General features: G+C 44.5%; 1 protein-coding gene across 4 annotated transcripts in view; it reads left to right on the top strand.

Moving 5' to 3' along the window:
• SGIP1 (SH3GL interacting endocytic adaptor 1) overlaps window positions 1–13,299 on the top strand; it is a 182,017-nt gene that overhangs the window by 150,239 nt on the left and 18,479 nt on the right. For all 4 annotated transcript variants that reach the window (XM_043520892.1, XM_037907616.2, XM_007063421.3 and 1 more), the window contains one exon: window positions 10,706–10,817. In XM_043520892.1, the coding sequence (XP_043376827.1) occupies window positions 10,706–10,817 (112 nt within the window). The remainder of the gene's footprint in view (window positions 1–10,705; window positions 10,818–13,299) is intronic.

The following is a 13,299-nucleotide window of genomic DNA, read 5'->3' as shown; positions in this document are numbered from 1 at the left end:
GTTGCAACAATGAGTACAGCAATGCCTATGTATTTTTAAAATCTGGGCTTCCCTGCTCAGTCCACCCTGATTTTTAAACCAAATGTTTGGGAACACTGTTGAGGGCCCAGTCCAGCAAATAGTAACAGGAACGAGCAGTACTCCTTTAAAGGGACAATTCATATGCATAAGGGATTGCAGGATTGAGCCCCTAAAGCAGGAAAATGTTTCCAACTATTTTGTGACAAGTGACTTGTGACAAGACCCAATTTGAGGATTCTCTGTGCCTCCATCTACAGTAGATGAGGTCCCTGAGTGCAGGGACAGAGAACTTGGCAGCTAAAAGGCTTTGTTTCACCTTTAAGGAAAATGCATCTTCTCTGGAGAATAAAGTTTAGAAAAAGAAAAGACATACACTGTCTACCTATTAAGGTAATTATGTATGTCTCCGCACTTTAGTCTCTTATAGATGTATACAGAATGCAATATATAACCTGGAATGATTAAACAACTGAGGTGTGCCAACAGTTGGTTGATAGAGAAGATTATCAGTGAAGGAGGACCAAAGTATCCCTCCTGTCCATAAAAGAAACACATACATGCTTTCTGCAACCTGGATTTACCTATGGCATGGTGTGACTCACTTAGATTCCTTTAGATAAACAAAGCGACTTTTGGTTCTTCTAACCACACTAGGAAGAACATCCTCTATGATGTGATAGACCCCGGCCAGTTGGGTGTAGCAGAAGGGAGTTATACTGGCCACTGGATTAACAGTTTTCTGTTCCCTGACTGACCAGAGCAGGGGCTGCTCCAGACTAATGAGAACGCCTGACTCCAATTAACCTGCAAAGAGTCAGGTGAGGCCATTAAGCTAATATGACCACCTGACTCTAATTAAGGCCCCTCTGATCATATAAAAGGGCTCACTCCAGTCAGGCAGAGAGGAGTCAGGGAGCCAGAGGAGAGGAAGTGTGGCTGAAGGGCTGGTTAATGAAGACACCCTCAAGTCATTAGTAAGGGAGCCCTAAGGTAAGGGTGAAGAAGGAAGAAACAGAAGAGCTGTGGGGAAGCGGCCCAGGGAAATGTAGCAACTCTGGCAGTAAAAGGTTGGCTGCCAACAGCTGCTACCATTAGGGTCCCTGGGCCGGAACCCGGAGTAGAGGGCAGGCCTGGGTTCCCCGCAACCCACCACTACAGAAACATCTCCTGGGACGGGAAAACAGGCCCCTGTCAGGACAAAAGGCTAAACTGTTTTGGCATGAGGTCGTAGGAGCAACAGAGACTGTGGGAATTCTCTCACCAACCTCCATTGCTGGCTTATGATGAAAAGGGCTCAGTAGACTGTATCCCTGTCCCTAGAGAGAGAAGGGCTACGTGGAGGGTCATAGTGAGCCTCTGAAGCTAGCATAAACCACCTGGAAGCGCGGGACCCATGGGGACAAGGTCAGAGCTCTGCCACAACAAGTACATTGTTCCCCAACTATCCTGACTATCGTCCAGTCTGCTCAAGTAAATGTCAGAGACTCCTATTGCAGAGTTTATGTGGAAAGCAGTTCTCGTTAATTATAGTATGTGATTATATAATCTCCTCCTGCACTGCAATTTACTAATGCCTCTAGGACAGAGGTGGGCAAACTATGGCCCGTGGGACACATCCAGCCCGCAGGACCATCCTGCCCGGCCCCTGAGCTCCCTGCTGGGGAGGCTCACCCCTGGCCCCTCCCCCACAGTGATGCACTCCTGCTGTTCTGAGCAGCATGGTAAGGGGGCGGGGGTTCTAGGGGGCAGTCAGGGAGCAGAGGGCGGTTGGATGGGGCGGAGATTCTGGGGAGGCAGTCAAGGGACGAGGAACAGGGAGGGTTGGAAGTGGGAGTCCCAGGGGGCCTGTCAGGAAGTGGGGGTGTGGATAGGGGTCGGGGCAATCAGGGAACAGGGAGCGGGGGCGTTGGAGAGGAGGTGGGAGTCCCGGGAGGGTCTGTCAGGGGGCAGGGGTGTGGATAGGAGTTGGGGGGCAGTCAGGGAGCAGGGGGGGTTGGATAATGGGGTGGGATCCTGGGGGTCAGGGGTGGGGGGGGTCCCGGGAGAGGGCGGTCAGGGGACAAGGAGCAAAGGGTGGTTGGATAGAGGGTGGGAGTCCTGTGGGGGGGCTGTTGGGGTGGGGGTGTGGACAGGGGTCAGGACAGACAGGGAGCAGCGGGGGCTTGGATAGGCAGTGGGGTCCCAGGGGGCAGTTAGGGTCAGGGGACAAGGAGCGGGGGGGGGGTTGGATGGGTTGGGGGTTCTGAGGGGGGCTGTTAGGGGGTGGGAAGTGGGTGGGGGCAGATAGGGGTCAGGGGCCAGGCTGTTTGGGAAGGCACAGCCTTCCCTACCTGGACCTCTGTACAGTTTTGCAACCCCGATGTGGCCCTCGGGCCAAAAAGTTTGCCCACCCCTGCTCTAGGATCTGTTGCCTGAGCAGAATCTACATGCTACTTAACCCATTATCTAACAAATCAACACACACTAGTTTCCACTGTATGTATGTAAACCCTCAGCACCAAAGTCTTAAAAATGTGCAAAACCTTACCCCTATTTAATTTTTGGTGTGGTTGATCACTGAAGGTTTGGTGGCTTGGTTATACCCTTCTTGGCATACGCATTAATTGAATTACTAAAATAGATGGTCAGATAAATTACTCAAAAAATCCTTATGCCATTAATTACCAGTATGTTGCTTCCCAAGTGCAGATTGTTCTTCTTCAAGGGATAACAATTGCATATCTTCTGCTTCTTGGTGGTTAGAGAGCCTTAGTCCCTCTTTTCCTGTCAAGATATTTTTGATGTTTCTGATTCTGAACAGTATCTGCTATTTTGAGCTCCCATATACACAATTGAATGCCGGCATCTTACTTAACCTCCAAAGAATTAGACTTTAGAGCTAGCTTCTCTAAAAACAGAAAAAAGAATTGTGTCCCTACCAACAGTATGCTTTCTTTATTATCAAGTGTCCGAATCTTTGGAACAATCTAATATTTACCCCAGGCTTGAGAAGATGCCTGATAATATATTTCAACGGTGTATCATATTTGTATAAATATAGTGGGGACGTTTGCACCCACCTGGCTATTATTCTTCTATGAGGTTTTACAACTTACTGCTGTTGTCACTGCTCCAGTTTTGAGGGACCTGGGCTAAATTTTCTGATTTCAAACAGAGTAAGAGTTCCTCTATTAGTACTCTTGATTTATCCTGGGTCCTGTGTCAACTTGAACAATAAGTGAATTGTTCCCTGCTGGGTGTTTGCATGAACATAAAGTATAACAAAATAACAGCATCCACATTCTACAACCCTCTGGTGGCCACTACTGCCTAAAATTAAAATGTTTTTGTTGATTCACTGTTGGGTCTCTGCACCTTTGTTATCCAAAGCTCTCTCTAAAAAGGGAACAATAAAAGCAGTAGAGTGGGTGGTGGTAGAAAGTGCTATATCAGTGTGCAGGCTGCTAATAGAATAAAGATAAGGATCAAAGCATGTTGGATATTGTCAGTAAAGATCACAATAATGTTTTGACCAGAAGGTCATCTTGCAGAATAACTTGTAGGTGGACTGGAGTGCCCATAAGGGTTGGTAATAGATGGCCCTTGTCATAAATATAAAGGGAATGGTAAACACCTTTAAATCCCTCCTGGCCAGAGGAAAAACCCTTTCACCTGTAAAGGGTTAAGAAGCTAAGACAACCTCGCTGGCACCTGCCCAAAATGACCAATGAAGAGACAAGATACTTTCAAAGCTGGAGTGGGGGGAAACAAAGGGTTCTCTTTGTGTGTGTTGCTTTTGCCAGGACCAGAGCAGGAATGCAGGTCAGAACTCCTGTAAAAAGTCAGTAAGCAATCGCATTAGTTTCTGTTTTGTTTAAATGGCTGATAAAATAAGTTGTGCTGAATGGAATGTATATTCCTGTTTTTGTATCTTTTTGTAACTTAAGGTTTTGCCTAGAGGGATTCTCTATGTTTTGAATCTGATTACCCTGAAAGGTATTTACCATCCTGATTTTACAGAGGTGATTCTTTTACTTTAATTAAAATTCTTCTTTTAAGAACCTGATTGCTTTTTCATTGTTCTTAAGACCCAAGGATTCCTGGGTCTGTGTTCATTTGGGTCTGTGTTCACCTATGCAAATTGGTGAGGATTTTTTATCAAGCCTTCCCCAGGAAAGGGGGTGTAGGGCTTGGGGGGATTTTGGGGGGAAAGATGTTTCCAACTGGGCTCTTTCCCTGTTATTTCTTAGACACTTGGTGGTGGCAGCAATAAGGTCCAGGGACAAAAGGTAAAATAGTTTGTACCTTGGGGAAGTTTTAACCTAAGCTGGTAAAAATAAGCTTAGGGGTTTTTTCATGCAGGTCCCCACATCTGTACCCTAGAGTTCAGAGTGGGGAAGGAACCTTGACAGCCCTACGCTAGACATGTCACACATTTTGTCGGACATTGACCGTGTCATGAGGAAAATAACTGCAGCAGGCAAGTGATCAATTTTATGGACAAATGATAAAGCACAACTGGACTTGCCTGGGGGAAATTGTATTGTGGATACTCCTGCTGAACTGGTTTTGAGAATTGGTAGAGAATGCACCAAGTTCACCAACGCATATCAGTCAGAGACTAGTGTTACATCATTTTTATATTTAGGGACTGCTGACGATCCAAACATAGAAATATGTAGCTGTTACTCTCAAATTCACAAAGCATCATTTGTACTTAAAGTCAAAGATAATCTGGTTTTTATCAGACTTTATCATTTTATACATGTCCAAAGCTATTCTAAAGATATCAAAATTTCATTTCCAGGAAGTTTAGTTCTTCAGCTGTAGTATCAACGCAAAAATCTTTTTCCTAGTCTCATTTCTTCCTCCAGCAGAACTTTGACTGTTTACATTACGGGACATGTTTACATAAAAGCTGTGCTTTGGAAGTTGGAATAAATAATAAGGGATTTAAAATTAGAGATGCAGAGATGTTAAATAATTTCTACCGGTTGAAATCTAAGATTTTGGAAATACAAAATTAAGTGCTATCCTTGTTCTGTATTTATCAGAATATATGGATGTGGCTTCCTTCCGCCAAATGTAAGCGTAACTCTTCTTCATATTGCAGCCCTTCAGTGTCCCATCAGTTATTCTACCTGTTTCATCCCTATTCTAATTGTTTCACATGAGCACAAAATAACTCTCTGTGCTGCCTTTGTGAATGTCATACCAGATACTTGCCTAGCATGATGTGGATTGATGCAATGCCCAGTTCTCTCTCTTCCTAGGTATCTGGGAATTAGATTATCTTTTTATTGCTTGTTCTTCGTTTCAAATCCTGTACTGTCTATGAAAAGAAAATGCTATTAGTAGACATTCCTTCCTTCAGGTACAAGGGATCTTATGATGTGTCAGCCCATCTGCTTTCCAGAGCTAGCTACTCTCTGTGATAAGGATGGGGTCTCATACATTCACCTGTGACCTTCTGTTCCAAAAGTGTTGCTCAGTGCAGAGATGCCAAGTTGGAGATGTGTGTGTGATAGTGTAGGGAAGCTGGAGATGCCTCCCACAAGATTACTTTATCAGAAATAAAATATCTGCCTTTAAAATGAATTCTTCAGTCACAGGCTCAAAATAGTGTTTGGGTCTGCAGAATGCTGAAAACTAGGGAATGTTTCCTCATGATCAAGAAAGGTTTAAGCTTTAAGGATCTAGCTCAGGGGTGGGCAAACTTTTTGGCCCGAGGGCCACATCAGGGTTGCAAAACTGTACAGAGGGCTGGGTAGGGAAGGCTGTGCCTCCCCAAACAGCCTGGCCCCCGACCCCTATCCTCCCCCCCCCCGTACTTCCCGCCCCCGACTGCCCCCTCAGAACCCCCAACCCATCCAGCCCCCCTGCTCCTTGTCCCCTGACCTCCCCCTCCCGGGACCTCTGCCCCTAACTGCCCCCTGGAACCCCACCCCCTTATCCAACCCCCCCGATCCCTGTCCCCTGACTGTCCCCCCTGACCCCTATCCACACCCCCGCCTCCTGACAGGCTCCCTGGGACTCCCACCCCCTATCCAACCCCCGTGTTCCCTGTCATCTTATTGCCCCCACCCCTATCCACACCCCCACCTCCTGACAGGCCCCCCGGGACTCCCACTCCCAACCCTCCCTGTTCCCCGTCCCCTGACTGCCCCCCCGAACCTCCGCCCCATCCAACCACCCTCTGCTCCCTGACTGCCCCCCGCGCCCTTACCATGCTGCTCAGAGCAGCAGGAGTGCGTCGCTGCGGGGGAGGGGCCAGGGGCAAGCTGTGGGGGAGGGGGTGGGAACTCAGGGGCCGGGCAGGACGGTCCCATGGGCCGGATGTTGCTCGTGGGCTGTAGTTTGCCCACCTCTGATGTACCTGCTGTTGTTCAGACTCTCTTTCTCTAGATCTAGCTGCAGGGATTTCATCAGGTCTGTTACCTGCTGGGCTGGTATTAGGGATGTCTGGAGAGGTACAACACATCTGTTGACTTCAATAGCGCATCAGTAGAATATGAAGGTGCAGAAGTGAAATTTGTGAGAGTGCAAGAGGGCTTGTTTAATCTGCACAGCAATCAGTTTCTGCATCAGTTGTTCATCTCTTAGATAGCATGTTGTCACACAATCATGCACTCTTCACTCTGCATTGGAAAAAGCCACTCTGTAGTTCAGTATGATGTGCTTAGGAAATCAAATCTTTTGTTGAATACTTGTGAATATATTTGCTTTTAGGGATGAATTAGCTTGTCCAGAAGGGGAAAAGCTGGGGATTTTTACTTAGACCTAATTGTGGACTCAGGTTTACATGGTGGATCTCTGAAGTTTGGGTAAATTCATTTAAGGAGCTTCTCGCGCCTTTGCATTAAACTGTGAATGCACTTGTTTTCTGCCCTCATCCTAAAAGAATCGTGTTCATATGTGTGTTTGTGTCCTTCTGCATGGTGCATGTGAATGTATGCGTGGTTAGCAAAAAGTGGGCCAATTATCCAAATGTCTGTTCTGCTTGTCCTATAGACTGAAACAAGTTGATCTGGTGCAAATTTATTGAACATCTTTTATTTCAGACCTTTTGCTGAAATAACCCACTTTCTTGAGCCTCTTCAAAAGTCCAGTCGAAGAGGAGATGCCTGGCTACCTTAATTTTTACACACTTTTAAGATACATTAGAAATTAAAAGGGAAAATCCCAGCAATCAAAATAAGCAACCGTCATTTGTGCATGTTACTTAGCTACCTGGTGATGTGCCTTAGGTACAGGGTATGAGAAAGAGGGGAATGTTTAAAATGTCTTAATATTTTCTTATTGAAGATATATTGTCTAAACTTAGATATTTGATGTTTCATCCAAAATTCACTTAATTATTCCTTTAATGCTAATCTGTTACTGTACTATTCTGATCCAGGTTGTACTGTCAGATTTGCATAAATATCCAGATTTGTGGGGCGGGGTGTAAAATAAATATATAATCAAACCCATGTTAAAAAAATGGAGTCGATCATAAATGTTTGAGAGAAATGTGGTCATGATGAAAACCCCTGCTCACATCCAGATCCAAGGACAATCAAAAGACAAAATGAAGGTATAAATGTGATTGCTTATATAGAGGTTCTCGACTAGATATGACAATGAATGATATTTTAGAAGCAGTTGATAGATCCTTGAAAACTTTTCACATACCTTTCTTCAAGAAGGACAGACTCAGACTCTAAAATTATTCCTACAAGGAGAAAAAGAGCTCCACATGAGACTAGCGTATAATCCATTCTCCCAAATTCCATATCCTCACTCAGTCCATTGAATAGACAAGGGCATTGAGCCTTACAAAGACTCCACAGTCTCCAGTTTTGAAGCAGCTTTGTTCTCCCACTTTTTTTGTTTGGTTGATTTTTAGTCACAACATTCTGATCTTTCTCAACAATGAATATGCCTTTCAGTTCAAAGTCTGGAATAAATCTGTGGAGGTGTAACCATTTTTAAGATTCAGAAAAGCCAGGGTAGTGAGTAATAAATATATCAGTTGATCCCTTGCTGTACACATGCTGTGGCCAGACCCACTGTACAAGCAAAGGGGCTTCACCCTTTTTTGTGTTCTCACTGATAGTTAGATATCTGGGCCCTTTTCATGGGGAAGAGATCTAAAAGCTACAGCTATCTGATCTGCATTTCCCTTACTACTGTTGCTTCTGCATGGGTTTGATCCTTTCTCTCTTCAAGAACTCTAAGTCAAAATGCAGCAGGAAGGATAGTTGTCACACATAGATGATATAGGCATTTCAGTGGCAGTACCATAATCAGACCTGTACCATATTAGGATGCTTAAATCTAGTGCTGCCCCCATTTGTCACTTTATCCCTATACCTCAGCATCTTTGCTCAGTAAGTTATGGGTGGATTGAAAACATCCAGAGATTTGCTGCTGCATTTACACTTGCAGCAGGTGAATGAATGACCTAAACCATTCATCTTTATTGCATCAAGGCCTTGGAAGCTCGAATAAACTGAACTGCATTTGCAAAATTTGTTAATACCAGCAGTGCACAAACTTTGTACTGCAAAATAAAAGCCCCAGGGTTTGGTAGGCATAGTTTGACATCTATATTTTAAAATCCCATCTCTAAAACACAGCCTTTCCTTTGAAATAATCCATATTGTTTTTTGTTTCTGGGAGAGATTTAGCCAGACCAGGAAGGGCAGGATAGAGAACTTAACAGGCTGGTTTTAGTTACAAAAATACAAAGCCTGCTTTTAAGAGATGTGCTGAGCACCTCTAATTCTAATTAAACTAATGGGAGCTGTGACTGCTCAGTACCTTTGAAAATCAAGCCAATGCTACGTTCCCCATCCCCATGCTCATCCTTAACCTATTGATTTGCATAGTCTACCACAATACGGATTGAAGGTTTGAACATGCATTCAGATTCCCAGAGAATGAATGAAAGGTATAAGTCATTCATTATTATTGTCTCAAAGCTTTAGTATGTCATGCCATTGGTAAATGACTAGAAATTAATCATTCTAATCTATTAGAATTTCCATTAAGAGAGAAACTAGATCTTTGCCAAAACAATATTTGATGCCAAAGGCACTTGTTATTGGGAATACTCCTTTCTATTGTTGTTTCCAGTAAACAAGGCACCTCCTTTAGCTGTCAGTGTGGAAAGTAGTGTGTAAATTTCCCACATGCCCATATTTGATTTATATGCAAATTCTGAATTCATCTACTCTTTCCCCCTAATGTGACTTTATTCAGTTTTTACCCCTTTGGTGCTAATTTAGGATTTCTTACACAGAAGCAAGCTCATTGCCAGCAAAGGAAAAATCAATGGCTGCAAACACCCAGGGGTTAGTTATTTTAGTGTACATGTTGAGTATGCATGGTGGCAGCTGCATAGAATCTCTCCATTACAGAACATGCAGTGCATGATTGGAGCAAATATCTTGGTACTTTAATCCCTGCAACCCTCCCATTTCTTCTAATTATAGGACTCTCCTGAATTAATTGCTGCGGGTTTGCATCCCTGAGTTTCACTCTGAATTTAATTTAAACCCAAAACTCAACCTGAACTGCCAAGTTTTCTCTGATTCCAGATTGAATTCAGAATTTCTCGTGGGTTCGTTCTGAAACTATAATTTACACTAGTCTTGCTTGTAAGTGGGCTTACCCATGCTGAAAGGTTCACAAATCACCCAAGCCAAATTGTATCTTCCTATGTGGGGGAGGCGCTGGAAATTCCTTGAGGTGAATGTCAAAGGCCCCAATTCAGCAAAGCACTAAAGCATATCCCTATTCAATGTCTTCAGCAGGACTTAAATATGTGCTTAACGTTTTGCTGAATCAGGGTCAGAGTTTCTTTGAAACATTCCCAGTATTCCCACAGATCTCCAAGATCCAAAAGGAAAAGAATCCCCATTGTCATGGAAGCTTGGACCCCTCCATTGTTGCTCTAGGTTACCCCTCCTCTGTTGGCCATGTTCCTATGAGAGCCTGGCTGCAGCTGGGCCAGCAAACAGTGCCTGTACAAACCTCCATCTCAGAAAGGCATGCAGGTATTTAGTCTATGTGAACGCTGCTTGGAGCAACATTTAACTTAGACACAGATATCTGCTACCTATAGAGGAGAGAATGTGGCAGACAGCAACAGCTCGGTTTGGGTGAAGGGAAGAGGGAAGGAAACTGCAGAGCCAGTGCTGCCTTGGAATAGATGCAGAGGTTTGTGCTTCCCATCGGGCACAAAATCGAAAAGAAGGCCTTGGGCCTCATCCCTTCCAAAAAAACCCGGTGCCAAATGATTTACTGTAAATTGTGGGGCGATGGAGTGTTTTGGTTAAAACATCACCCAGCTCTCTATTGTAGAACACAGAAGTGTACTGCACAAACTGTCATGCAAAGACTGCCTTATTCATTAAGCATCAACGTTCCTACGGACGTGTGCCGCTACCTGTGGGTTTCTGCTTTCCCGTGCTGTTCATAGTAAAGAACTTAAATTACTGTGGTTATACAGAGAGTAAATGACCATCTGTAAACACATTCAGTCCCATTCTGAACACCCAGGGGACTTTTACTGCTCACAAATAAAAGCAAAATGCCAGACTTGACTTTTTATTTTCAGTAAATGATTCTTTATTCCCCCACCTCTGGTACAACTGGCTTTGAGTAATTGTAATGTTTTATATGCACATAACAAGGGAAAGTTTTTCCTCTGTTGCAGGCTCTTCTAGGGGACCCAGTCCTTTGACGATGGGGGCCCAGGACACCCTCCCTGTAGCAGCAGCATTCACAGAAACTGTTAATGCATATTTCAAAGGAGCAGATCCTAACAAGTAGGTACCCCCACCCAGTGGAATAGTCAACTTCAGGTACAAATCTTTTCAATGTAATGTTTGGGTCATTAGTCGTTATTTCCAGAGGTCTCCCAGGGCATGAGTCAACCGAAACATCTAGCAGGGCTCAAACGCCTCTGGATGTGTGTAAGTCCCGTCAGTGTTAAAGGAAATTATAGGTGTGAATCAAAGGAAAATACCTCCTTTATTGAGTGTTGTCCGTAAAACGTATCCGTTTTTGTGAACGCATCTTATTGTTCAAACCCACTAGTTAGCATGTGAGGTTTTTTTTTTTTTAGAGGTGGGTGAAGAGATTGAAAAACTCAGTGCAAACCATGCATAGCAGAGTGGAGTGGTGTCATGGTCTGAGCACAGCTCTAAGAGCCAGGGACTCCTGAAGAGTGCCAGCACTGTCTCAATAACATGGTCGACTCTGACACTGACTCGCTGTGGGGCCTTGGGAAAATCACTCAACCTCTCTTTCACTCATTTTCCACACCTGTAAAGTGAGGAATATGTTTGCCTGCCTGCCTATTTTACAGGGGTGTTCTGACAATTCAGTCTGGATAGCATTTTAAAGGTCATGTTTTATGTAAGAATCTTGAGTGTGCGCTGCAGGTGGTCATCACCTGTCAAAATCAGATTGTAAAGTTCTACAGGTAGATAGGTGCTAGGTAGAGCTGTACTCAAATAGCCACGTTCAAAAAAGGATTTGGGTCTGGATGTGTCTGAATCTTCCCCAAAATCAAAGGGCATTCAGCTCTGGGGTTATATTTTGTGCCCATCTCTAGCTGAAAGTATTCCCATAAAACAGAAACACCCAGTTCTTGAATGATGATTTTATTAGCTAGACAGGAGTTGCCAAAGTTAAAAGGTCTTGGGTAAAATCCTATTTTAGCAAAACTATTGATTTCAGTGGGGCCAGGATGTCACCCCTAGTATCTGTGTCTAGAATAAATTTCCCACTGATAATGGAGATTTTATACAGCCTGTCTATCCTGTAGACCGAAATAGACCATCTTGTACGGTTGCTCACACTGTGAGATGTGTCTGCTATTGCTTTCATTTCCCCAAAGGTGGTGCATAACTTTTCTTAAGTTTAATGGGAAATCTTCTACTATTCCTGAAAACCTGAGGAGGTATCTCTCTTCTTTATTGTGGGCAGTGAATTCAAAATCAATTTCAGTTTCTCCTGTGCCTAACTCTTTACTGATGTTTCTTATCGCAGTGGTTCTCAGCCAGGGGTCCGGGGCCCCCTAGGGGGCCGCGAGCAGGTTCCAGGCGGTCCACCAAGCAGGACCAGTTTTAGACTCACTGGGGCCCACGGCAGAAAGCCTAAGCCCTGCCGCACAGGGCTGAAGCCCAGGGCCGAAGCAAAAGCCTGAGAAACTTAGCTTCATGGGGGCCCCTGTGGCGTGGGACCCCAGGCAATTGCCTTGGTTGCTACCCGTTAACGCTGGCCCTGGCTTTTATATGCAGGAAACAGTTGTTGTGGCACAGGTGGGCCATGGAGTTTTATAGCATGTTGGCAGGGGGGGCCTCAGAAAGAGAAAGGTTGAGAACCCCTGTCTTATCGGGTTCTCATTTGGCCCTTTGTCTGTTTCCACCAGACAGGTAAGAGGTGGGAGCTCCTGGTATATAATGCTTTTTAAAGGGAAAAGCTCTTGAAGGACATCAAATGTGATTCTTTAGGAGAAGAGAGGGTCAGGCTAAATGGTTGCTCTTAGCTTCTGTGATTCAAGTCTGATTTTTCAGCACAAATGAACGCTGGCAGGGTGGGGGTGGAGAACAAAAATGAACACTACAGGAAAGAGAAAAGAACAGCAAAAGATAGGAAAACTTAGCTTCTGTCTCAGAAGCTCACAGTTTAATTTCTGGGAAACTGCAGGCGCAACTCATGGCACACAACCTTATTAGCCACTCTGTGTCCAGCCAAGCTTCTGCTGCAATCAGGCTGGTAAGACATTGTGTATAGCCAGTCTCCCTCATCACAGCAAAGCGTCGCATGGTTAGACAGAAGGATAAAAAAGGCAGGGGAATAAGGATGAGCTAGAAATGTATATGGTCATAGAGACAGTGATGTAATCTGGTTCCCTCATCTCATGTGATGCTGCCCGAACATCTTTCCGAATCAGGGAAATGACTTACCAGTTATGGTACTCCAGGTCCTGTCATGCTGGTCAGTGTGGTAGTACTAATGTTCCAGCACTTTGCTATTCTCAGAGTTCACTGCCATGCTCATGTGTGTACGTTGCCAAATGTTCCTCAAAAAATAAACGTGCGAAAGGGGCAGAATTGCTACCCTACCACATCAAAACTACCCAATCAAAACAGGCTTCTGATGGTCCCTGAATGGATGGTTCCTCTCATTTTAAGAAGGTTCTGGTCTGTTATGACTATTTTGTAGCCTCACCAGAAGCCTTGAAAACCCCTGATCAACAATTCTTTTGGCTCTAACAAGCTTAGTTTAACACTTCTCTGT

This window comes from Chelonia mydas, chromosome 8 (genome assembly GCF_015237465.2).
Source record: "Chelonia mydas isolate rCheMyd1 chromosome 8, rCheMyd1.pri.v2, whole genome shotgun sequence".
Taxonomy (NCBI): Eukaryota; Metazoa; Chordata; order Testudines; family Cheloniidae; genus Chelonia; species Chelonia mydas.
Note: the sequence above shows the minus strand (reverse complement) of the source record. Positions and strands in the feature narration are given on the sequence as shown.